The sequence below is a fragment of the Patella vulgata genome, chromosome 5 (assembly GCF_932274485.2).
Source record: "Patella vulgata chromosome 5, xgPatVulg1.2, whole genome shotgun sequence".
Lineage (NCBI taxonomy): Eukaryota > Metazoa > Mollusca > Gastropoda > Patellidae > Patella > Patella vulgata.
In genome coordinates this window covers 19,402,556-19,415,005 of record NC_065883.2, presented here as the reverse complement: position 1 = coordinate 19,415,005, position 12,450 = coordinate 19,402,556, and the positions used below count along the sequence as shown (strand labels likewise).

The following is a 12,450-nucleotide window of genomic DNA, read 5'->3' as shown; positions in this document are numbered from 1 at the left end:
GCAAGCAGGGTGTTAAACCCCATTTCACTAGATTTCTTGTACATATGTATTTCCCTGTGAAACATAAACTTCCTTTATCTTAGCAAGGATGATTATATTATGATCAGTGTATAAAAGAATTACCGAGCTGTTGCTTGTAGTCGGCCAGTCTACGGTATATATATATTGATCTGTAGATAATGAATGTTATAATATTATATATTATCATTAACAGTTTTAATACGTCACCATCTGGCTCGTGCTTTAACTATAATTTAACAATTTACTTATCAAAACTTTCAAAGTCATCATTGATAAGTTGCGCGTAGTGATCGATGTGATGTTATTGTTGAAACAAGGAGAAATTCACCTCAAGCATATTCAGTCCGCCCAATCCACGCCGAGAAAAATCTACCATAAGCTTGTGTTTTGCAGACTGTTTACATGACTGGTCAAGCTGAGGTCAAGATGACCCCTTGACCAAACCAAAACAAGAACGCTGGAATACCCTTCTTCTATTCTCTTGTTATATTTTTGTCTTCGCGCGTTCCGAGTTAAGAGTGCCAATATCTATAACATTTACCATGGTGTGATCTTATGCAACAGCTCGGCATGAAGATCATTTCAATTATTGGACTGACCGTTGTGAATTATCCAATGCTTACTGACATGGCTGTAACTGCCAGCTCATAAAAATAGTAACAGCGGTCGACGTCATCAGAGCGGCGCTTTATGCAGTAATTGTGCAAGAAGGTCATTGAGAGTTCACGCATTGCAAACATCTATAAGCATGGGCAGTAGTGAGTAGCCACATCAGTCTAGCAGACGAGTTGTGTATGAAACGGTCATCGAGTGGTCAGTCTTAACATTTTGTGGCCTATTTGGCTTTAATCATATCTAATAGTGGATTATTTTTAGCTGTGTTTTATACAACGTAAGTACCGGTGTTTATGATTTACTCTTTTTTTTAAAAACAAAACAACAATAATATAATATAGCTTTAATGTTGTTGTTTTTTTAAACAATATTTTATTGAAATAAATATTGGATTGGTTTTCACATAATCTTTGATATAAATATATATAAAACATATTAAAGCGATAGAGTATATGTTTAGGACTGATATCTATAAATATAGACATCCAAGATTGACCATAACCTTGAAAACAGATAAACAATCCCACACGGATCCGCACTTGTGTTCATTAATTTCGTTTACGGTTTGGATTTTGTGTTTGTCCATCGCCGTTTTCAAGTGATAGAGTTCAGTAGGTTCTTATTATCGTTAATTAAAATAAATTCCTTGGTATAAAAGTTAAAAACGGATAAAGAATTGTCACAGTTAAACAACGTTAGCGACTGACAAAATCAAAATAAGAAATATAAGTACGCATTTATAAGTGACATTTTATTGGTCAGCGATGTGTTGAAATTGTTTTTGTAAAATATCTGTTTTCATCGTGTGAATTATGTAACATGAAACAAAAACGAGAATAAATTCAATTATCTTTGGAAACTGTTATGTAGCATTATTTTGTATAGATTATTTTATTTATTAAAATGTTATGTGTTTTTTTCTTTTTCCAGTTTTTCATCATGACGGACGTTGTTTTAGATTTAAGTAAACCCTCCGTTGTGGCACCGAAACTAGAAACCCAGGAAACTGAACCCGTAACTGAGTTTGGAGGTAGCAGTGACTCAGGTCGGGCTTCTATTGGTTCTGTGAATTCGGATATACCGGACCCGAGAGATGATCGAATGAGCGGCAGTGATGATGTTAATTCCTCATCTCCCAGTCATCGAAACATGCACGGCGCCTTTACCAGTGCATCCCTCCCGTCCCCCGGGCATTCTAGTGCCGATGAAGATGGACCAAGAGGCGAGCCGAACGGAGATCGTGTCGCACCTATCAGACCTTTCAAAATGTATCCAATGGATCCATTTACTCTTTATTCTAATCCAGTAATGGCTAACGCCGCTGCAGCATCGGCGGCAAGTTTTCATCCAGCAGGTTCTATACCGGGGGCGGGTTTGGGTCAGATGACGGCCTCCATGGATTCCCCTCTCGGTCTTACGCTAACTCCCTTAACCTCGCACTTTTTACAACGAAAAAGACGCCAAGATGGCAAAGAAATCGACGGTTTGGGTAAAAAAGCAAAACCAGTGCCAGTTGACAAAAAAGACGATTCTTATTGGGAGCGGAGGAGGAAAAACAACGACGCAGCAAAACGATCAAGGGATTCCCGCAGAATGAAAGAAGAAGAAATAGCTATGAGGGCTGCATTTTTAGAACAGGAAAATCTCAAACTCCGAGCGCAAGTGGCAATTCTGAAAAATGAAACTACAAAGTTACACTATATGTTATATAACCGTTGTTGAAAGAACTCATTGAGAGAGAAAAAAAACTTAAATTGAACTATATGGATCGGGAATCCTAGTGAATAACAATAAAATAACTCGAGTGAATATACCGGTTATGACTTATATGTGTATCGCCATGATTCATTGTCATTGAAGGACATTGCCAGAGGATGGGGTTAATATTGTTTGTTAACGAATACCGTTCATGTTGGTGAATCAAAGACTGTCCCAAAAACGTCACGAAACAATAATTTGATATAACAGACAGGACATTATAACTGATTATTAACTGCAACAGATAACTTATTAATTTACTAAAATTGTTATCTGTAGATTTGATGTATCTTTTGGTGATTTCTTCATGGAATCAACATAGCAACTCAGGTGTTCTTGTAAATATATTTTATATTCGTTTTTCGATGATCGAAATCTCAAACCGGACGAATTTTCTTCTTTTTTTCGACAATGCGGATATTATATGACAACTTCATTCATCAAGTGCTAAACCAACATCGGAGTGCCTATGGTTCATTTGTATCGTCATAAATGCAGCCATAAAATTGCATTTTGTGTGATTGTTAATTGTTTTCTTTATGTTATTATTATTTCATTTTTTTTATCATTTCTTTTTTTAGAGATACAAATAAACGAATCTCACTCATGACGTGCTATCTGTAGAGTTAAAGGTTTTGTGTATAAGTATAATAGAAGTGCTAATTATAATTTTAGGGTATCTTGTTGTTAGCAGCCTAATAAATTTTCGGTAAATTTTCTTTTCTAATAACGTGGCTTTCCTCTTCAAGATGATAAGTCAAATATTTAAATTCGAGGAGATAATTTATTCGAAATCAGTTTTGTTTAAAAATATGATTTCATTGATAACACACATTTCCTTTTAAAAGTAAAGCCACGTTTTTTTGTTTTTTTTTTAGTTTTTTTTTTTGGTTTACTAAAGGTAGAAAAGCAATTTGTTTTATTTCCTCATATAATGGTTTCTGAAATTAAAATAAACAGCCTTGTTTCGCTTTTAACAAAGGAATTAACAATAAATAATTGCTTATTATTATTAATGTTATTATTAGCATATGTAGTTTCCCTCCTTTTTCATTGCTTCGTTGGTGCATCGTTTTAATCATTTTATTATCCGTCATCTATATTTTCGAAATAATTATAATATTTGTACAAATGATTAAAATAAATCGTATTAATATAATTATTAATGTATTTTGTTCTTAAATGTTGTTACTTATGCATTGTGCAAGGGTTCATTCACAAAAATCTTGCCCTGTTCATTATTGGGAACGTCTATAAATGGACAGTGTTGAGTACTAAATGGATTGGGGTTTAACCTCCTACTGCTCTGCTTCTACAGGGCTAATGAAGACGGGTATACCCCATGCAGAGTGCCATGAGGGAAATTTTGCCCGATCAGCGGCGCTATGGCATACTCTTATTTCGAATTCTGACTGTCAAGGTTTCTTTTACGTGTACGCCAATGTGTACACGGGACCTCGGTTTTTCGTCCCATCTGAATGACTATACGTTGTCTGTTGCCAGGCCCTCCGTCCTACACTACAGTCAAGTTGGAACCATGCCAGATAATCCCGATGAACATTCTCGGCCCACGCAGGGATCGAACATGGGACGTCCAGGTTAAAGAGTCAGCGTCCTACTCACTGAGCCACCGTGGCTCTCAATGCTGATTACGATATATTGGTATGGTGTTCAGATGCCAAGAGAAAATCCCCTTAAATTGGTTGAATGTTGAATACAACGTTGGCTATTCAAATCTACGATATAATGATATGGTGTTCCACTGCCATAGCAAAATTCATCTTAAATTGTTTCAATAGCATCTGCTAATTGTATGATAGAAATACGCATGCAGAACACAGTTACTGTGTATTATTACTGAGCGTCGTTTCGGCTAGAGATATCTCGTTTTTATCAAGTATTGATAAACAGTAACTGTATTCCACAGTATTGAATTTTGTGTAACAATAATAACCCTTGCATTTTAAAATAAACCCTTGGTTTATTTCCTGTGTACATGATAATAAGCTTTGCGAAATCGAATGAAATGACCCTGGGTACCACAAATTCACCAACCTTGCAAGTGACATATACCCCTTTGCATTGTTATTGTTACAAATGCAATTAACTAATGAAAAGAATATACCAATTAATATATGATATTTATCAGCATAACAAAATCAATCCCTTTTATCGCAATGAACTGCCATCCTGGTTTTCTTTTCTTTTTTTTTCTTTCTTTTTTTTGCGAATATGCTGTTTACTTTGAGAACAGGGACAATACTTTCTACAAGAAACAAGTGCGAATTCTTTGCCATAGATTCCCCATGATGCATTTACTATAAATATATTCCTTGTGACGTATTTCATGCGTCAGTCAATTCTCTCAGATAATGCTTATATACAATTCCTAATCTTATAAAAATACCTATATGGTGTATAGCCTTGATGGTTAGGACGTATCGACCCAGTATATAAATACGATATATAAATATAGCATAGCCTTGACAGCTGTCAGTATACATGTATTTATATACATATTGATATGGGGGTGGATGCGCCCCACTAAATATCTCTTATTAATAAATCTTTATTTCCACCTATCCTAAGCTGGCTTGTATCGATACGGATGACTTTCCAATCCCCTAAGTAACGTTTTAGTTTATAGATAAACGGATAAATTTATTGATTGCTTAAGTGTTTAAGACGAATACCTGCTTGTAGCAGATTGCGGGATATCATTCTTTCTGGTAGTGTGTCGTTTATTTGATTTTCTACTCATGTGAACGCATGTTGTACCATGATACAGCTTGTTGTCATTTCATGAAACGATCTATGAATATGAAATGAAATCTATTATTGGTATATGAATAGACTAATAAGAATGTGTAACGTCTATTAAGAAGTAAATCTGTCACCAGGGATGATTTAATGGGGTTTATTCTCTTGTTGACGCACTCTAGCATCTTATAAATTTCTAAAGATGATATTTTGTTAATCCACGCCTGATTGCGTTAATTGTTCAATTCATCTATTATGCGATTTTATTCCGTTTCCAATTGTTATTGATATCCAGTGACTGATGATTTTATGAACATTTCTTATTGTAAAAACTACATAGCCTTATATAAATATGAAATATGCCAATACAATATTTGCATCGAAAAACAAATCAATCCAATCCGTAATGACATAGATAGATGATCATGGAAACCATGTTTCAGAATGGGTGAAAAATGACATTTCTGTATTACGTCATGTTTATAGTAAATTGAATGGGGATTAAAATCTCAATTTTGAGACTAACATAATATGGTATATTTTTTTTTATTTCTAAATACGAGGATGTAGGCCTAATTATGCCCGGAAACTGGTGTTTCCGCCTATCCGTCATCGAATACCATCTCTCCCGGTTCTTTCAGGCCAACTGACAATTTCTACATACACTCTCTCTCTGTCTCTCGGTCTCTCTCTCTCTCCGTGACAGCATGTATGATTATCATAGTGTAGTGATAGATTGATATCTATTTGGACTTTCCCAAAAAGTTATGTACGTGGGGGTTTTTTTACAGAAAAAGGCGACATTCCAAGCGTTTTCTATTACGACAATAGAGCAGAATACCTTTTTAAAAACATTTAACCTTCGTGCTGGTCAAATAGTATATATTTATTTGTTGTATTAGTAATATAGAGTCATAGAGAATTATTTGCTGGCATTTGGGACCAAAAAAGAATTCTCATTGATAGATGCAACGAAAAGATAACACAAAGTTCGCGACCCCTGTCGCCCACCAGTGTATAGATTGATTTTTACAATCGCGTAAAGCATTCTGTTACAATAAGTTATACAGGTATAATAAATATAACAGCATATCCCTCATGTTCCGTATAATCATTTATTGTTAGGCTATTGATTTCAGTCTTCGTTGTTTGTATATAATAAAAAAATGTTATAAGACGAAACTCAAGGTTATGTATTATTGAAATATCACTTATTTATATTGTGTAGGTGATAAGAATTAGGTATGTATATATATTTACATACACAATTGTGTCATCTAATAGAGAGGGGTGGTCATAACGTCTGTCATTAAATCAAGTGACAAGGTTTCAATCCTACGCTTGTGGGTGACAATGAGTAGGATCGCCTGCCAAATTGAGTGGGTTTTTCCTGCCCCCCCCCCCGAGTTTCTCCTATGCTAAAGATCCCTACGCTCAAGCGTAAATTCTAGGTTATGTTAACAATTTTCGTTTTATCATTGATTAATATAACTATACTGTGTGTTTATGTAAACAAAGTGTATTCTGACAAATTCTTTAAAATATGTTAGAATGATTGATGTTATATTCAAATGATAATTTGTTATTGTTATTTTTATTTTTATTTTAGTAAAACGAAATTAGAATTTGAATCTTAATTTAATGTAGAACTATACTCTTCAAAAAAGTAGGGGATATTCAGAAACAATACAAAACTGTGGAAATGCACTGCTGTTTTTATTAGAGGTAACCAGTGTATGTGAATAACAGGCCAATTGCCTATACATGATCATAAACAGTTCATATGGGCGGCTTATCTGACGGCCCTATTTCACTCGCAAAGAGAAACACCGTCAAAAGTAAAAATGGACGTTTTTGAATTTTGTCTTAATAATGAGTAACTGCTCCACCAATCCTCAAACATTTCGCAATTCGTCGTGGCATGCTCCTAATCAACCGTCCAATCACGATTTGGGGCAATCTGGCCCACCCCACTTGCAGTGCCACGGCCATTTCTTGCGGTGTTGTCAGTTGACGTTGACGTCGACGAACACTTCTCCCGATCAAATTAAACACACTAAAGCAAAGATACACTAAACAGTAAATCTTATACAAGAACCGATAGGAATGCTAACATGGATAGATAAACCCACACGCGGCAGTTTTCATCAACCCTTCCTTGAAGTGTCAAATTTGACAATGAACCCCTCCCACGTGTATGGCGCTATTGCGTGTCGCACATGCAGCTCAGTGGTTCTGTTGGGGCGATAAGTTCTTCATCTGTGAACATACTCTCAAAGCATGTCAAGTGTCCATGACTATTTATCATATCACAACCTGCATAGGTATTTACATTTCAATATCCCCTACTTTTTTTGAAGAGTATATTATAAAATAACGATGCTACTGTTTTTGTAGACAAAGTGTATTCTGACAATTTTTTAAAAATATGTTACAATGATTTATGTTGTATTCTTATGATAATTTGTTATTTTTATAATACAAAATTAGAATTTGAATTCTACTTTAGTGTAGAACTATTATAAAATAAATAATGCTTGCTGTAATTAAAGACGTTAATTCATGTCGTTTAATTCTGATTTAAATGTTTGAATTCCATTGTAAGACGAATAGTAATATGTGATCATTGTGAAATAACAGTTAGTCACCGAGGTGGGTAGTGGGCAATGTGTGAGAAAATAACGTAACCATCTCCTAAAGCTATTGTAATCCCTGCCGAGTCTGATTCTTTCTGACCTCTTTCCAAAAGGTCGTGAGAAGTTTTTATTACAAGGCCATGATGCAAAGCGCAGTCAGTCAGACAGTTTGTGTAGGTCACGACGACCGTTGACCATCAATGACTATTGTCCAGTGACAGGATGCACCCGCTGTAATGAACATGGGAAATCGGAGCAAAAGGATTCATTGCTAAGTTTTATGGATCATAAAATAACACATTAAATCGCAGGGGGAGAAAGTTACATTACTTTCAAATTGACAATTTTGATGCAAGGGGTGCCAATCATAATCTGAGTAGAATTTCGAATGTGAGTTTATCCAGCTGAGTTTGAACTTACGGGGACTGTTATGTTAATAAAGCCGACTGACCTCTCTATACCCCCATCTTAGAGATATTTACTTAAATCGACATAATATCTGGGCGATGAACATGACAAAACCTCATACTATACATCGTTACGCAATGTGTTGCCAAGACTTTCATCATCTGAAATCGTCACTGACTTTGTGGTTAGAGGTTATGTAAGGTGCCATTAAGTTAAAAACTCCAACTTCGCGAGGACGCTCTGCAATTGCACAGTGATGAAACAACTAAAGTATCTAAATATCTATAGAACATTGCAGTAATTTAAGATTGCCTTAGTTTAGTATATATAATATCTACTGTCTTACAGGTTATAAAAATAATATTTTGAATCTGGCCTAATTGGTTTGGATTAAAATCTAAGTTGACACACAGTTTAAATTATGAATCTAATTGGTGAGGAGGATTCCAGATTCGAATCAAACCTTGCGTTCGTCTGCTACACGAATTCGAATTCTGTCTTTGGGATTGCAAGGTTTGATCCGAACCTCTTTACTTAAAATAATCTGCTGTGTGTAAATTCCGTTTGAACGCAGTTTAATGTGTGTCTTCATGAATTTGTAATGATTTGTTCAATTTTGAAATACTAAGACGACTGAAAATGTTCGACATTTTTCGAGTGTAACTCTCCTAGTATTGTCCGTTGATTACTAAATCCTGTTAGATCTCCAGTGGATGAAAGGTTAAAAAAATTTGTGTTTAAGAAATCATTGATAGGTTTTCTTTATTGCGACACAACTTGTGTGACTACGTCTGGAAACCTACGTTTATGAATTTTATGCTCAGGTTTTATTCATTCATAAACTAGAATATTTTAAGAATTCTGCCCTTTCATTGGTCAATGGCTAAAATTTGTACTAGGATTTTAACTCTCAACCAATGAAATGGCTGCCTTCTTAAAATATTTTAGTTTACGTTTTCATGAATAAGGTTGCAAGTTGGTAACACCGCTGAAGGTTGTTGACGTCACTGTCAAGAGGAGAAAAAAATAATTGTCAGCGTATACTATGTCATATATTTAGATTATTCTACTTTTTGTGAATGCTGTCATTTATGATAGTAAAATGAAGAAAAAAAGCGGATGGCGGCCATGACATATATTTATTTCAAGGTCATTGATGTCATATCTCATTTTTTATCAAAACAAATCCCGACTCAATTTATCTATTCATATGTTATGATTCACTGCTTACTTCGCATAGGGATCCGCGGTTGTTTGTAAGTAAGACGTTGGCTTGGCAACATGGAGGTTCCGCGTTCGATCTCAGTGTTGGCCGAGAAAGTTCATTGGGATCAGTGGTGCGGGACAGAGGGTCTGGAAAGTTACGTATAGTCCTTCTGATGGGCTGTATAACGGTGTATACATTGGTGTGAACGTGAAAGACACCTTACAGGGTACAAATTTTCTCATAGCACACTGTATGACGTATGCTCAGTCGGAGCAGAACAGTAGGACGTTAAAACATTTTCATGTCGCTACTTCGTCCCATCCGAACGACCATACGTTGTCCCTTGCCAAGGCCTCTGTCATGAGCGAAAACAAACCTACCTATGCTTTACTCTGTTTAAATATACCGAATCTGATTTTAGTGACACCAGATACTATGAAGTAATTTAATGTAACGTCATATTTTAGAAATAGAATGCTGTAATTAATACGAATTAATCAACAGGACTAGACGGTTGTTAAATATAAAGTATATTGTTGACATAGATATAGACATTAGGTCCGTTTTGATTATAATAAATCGGCAATAAAATGATATAAGAATCATATCCGATACCATTTGTTACACCAGCTTCACTTCAAATTACGTTGTTTACAGATTGTATCTCCCAAGTTGTCAACTACATTATACAAGAATATCTGATTATTATACAAATTATGTAGCTGATAAGGAAGATAACAACACATTATTTCAAACTTTATAACAGCTAGACGTGTGTCGGTCATATGATAGGGTATTTATTACGCTTTCAATTGTGCTTTTGCAGTTGGATGATGGTTTTCATTGCAAAGGTATTAGATAAATATGATTTTTAAAAAGGTGAATTTTAAACCAAATTACGATGATGTTAAACAAGTTCCCAAATATATGTATTATTTATATTTTATTTAACTTTTTTTTAAAAAAAATTATTACAGGCGAAGGAAATTGTTTGCTATAGACAAAAACATATATATATACAGATATAAATAGTATGCATTGTAATTTATATATACATAGATAACAGTATACAATATATAATGCCCCCCCCCCCTTATAAACTCTGTTGTACACTCATATCGCTGAAAATAAATTCATATATAAATACATAATTAAATAATCCCACCCCAACCCAACCAGAAAAAACAACATAGATCAGTCAATAATGCACAATTGAAGCCGGGAAAATTAAATATTTTTGAGTATTTTTAAATTAAACCGAAATAAGAGTAAGATAACGTATTATAAAGTGTAAAAGTCAATGAACTTTCTCGGGTGCCACATTCATACAGTTTTAGGGTTATTCTCTTTAAATTTTAACACTCCATAAATTGCCAAAGTATCTGTTCAATTTCACCCGTACTGAAAACCATATGTTGTTGATCACCGATGACTGGTTATATAAGTGATCTCCCACCTGTTGTCCGCCAATAGACGATATTGATAAATGAGGTTAAATATTACCCCTTGTGACGTAACTTCCTTCAATATGGCGAAAAATCACGTAACGTCTCGCGCACGAGATCCAGTCTGGGCCATTTTGGACGAACTTTGATTCCCGCCAATCGAGGTCGTAATGACCGCCAGCCAGATATAATCTTTTGATGAAATATTACCCAAGAATATTATTTCATATTTCTATAAGTAGTTGATTATGCTATTGTGAATTACTATATGTAATCCTTCACGCTTTAGTGTATTTAGGACTGTTATGTTATGCAAAACATAAAAACAAATTTGCTTTATTTTGTGGAATTGTTTTCGGTTTTGTATACACTTTACAAAAGTCATTTTTAGAATAATGAAATGATTTGCAATTTAAAGGATGAAAGTTTGCCCACACACCGTAAGTCAAGAATTATTTTTGGTACCCAGTTAATTTTTACATATGATCCAATTTGGTCAAATCCAACAGATTATTCCGAAATCCTTGACTATGGTTTTTCTAATCCAATACTTGGATATCAATCTAATACTTGGATATAATAAAAAAAATAATCATAATCGATGATTTGAATTGAACTCTCAACGATCCAGTGTTATAATAAAATAGTACTAAACCGTAAGTATAACTTAAAAACATTCTCTTCGGCATTTAGCTTCTGACATCTGATAAGTACAGGTAGTCGTAGGATGCTCATTTATATATAAAATCAAAGATGCGTGTATGTATGTATCGGTGTATATGTGTTTGTTCGCCCATCAGGCTTCGTCGCCGCGATCCACCTCCCACAAATGTGGTATCAAATTAGCCAGCATGACCCTGTGAATGGTTTAGGCCATCGAATTTGGGACCCAGGTCAATTGGGCCTGGGACCCGGGCAAAAAAAAGCTTCGTCGCCACGCCCCACCCCCGCATATGTGGTATCAAATTAACCAACATGAACCCGTGAATATTTTTAGGTCATCGAATTTGGGCACCGGCAGAATTTGGACCCAAGGCAAATTGGGCCCCTCGGTGAATTTGGAGCTCTGGCATTTTAGGGCCCCTGTCGATTTGAACCCCAGTCGAACTGGCCCAGGGTGATGCCTGGTATCATGCTAGTTTTAAATAAACTCAACCATTTCAATTCAATTCGGAAAAATCAAAAGGGTTTGAAAATTATCATTTACCTATTGTAGTTAATTACAAGAAAACAAACCCCCGAGCATCCCCCTGTCTTAAACTATGAAATTAGATTTCATTAAGGAATAGTTTCTGGTATAGATACTGTTTTTAGTAACAGGAATATGTGTTCATTATTCCATTACTCATTACATTCATAAAAAAGTTTAAAAAATAATGAAATATCATTGAAATCAGGCAAACACAAAACATATGAGATTTCTACAGATTTAAGAAAAAAAGCGACATGACATTATTGGCATTTCAGGTGTTGATATTGAAGAAACACATCTCTGAATTGTATACATATATTTATATATAAAAAACAAACTAGAAATAAGACAGATAACATAAACTCTATTAATATCTATAAAATAAAATCTATTAATATTCTTAAATGC

At 34.8% G+C, this 12,450-nt stretch overlaps 1 protein-coding gene across 1 annotated transcript; it reads left to right on the top strand.

The window, feature by feature from the left end:
- The first annotated feature begins 328 nt into the window (after positions 1-328).
- Positions 329-3,211, top strand: LOC126821056 (D site-binding protein-like). Its single transcript, XM_050549363.2, has 2 exons — positions 329-913; positions 1,567-3,211. Exon 2 carries the CDS (start codon positions 1,576-1,578, stop codon positions 2,356-2,358), a length of 783 nt encoding a protein of 260 aa, XP_050405320.1. The 5' UTR covers positions 329-913; positions 1,567-1,575; the 3' UTR covers positions 2,359-3,211.
- Positions 3,212-12,450: the final 9,239 nt, after the last annotated feature.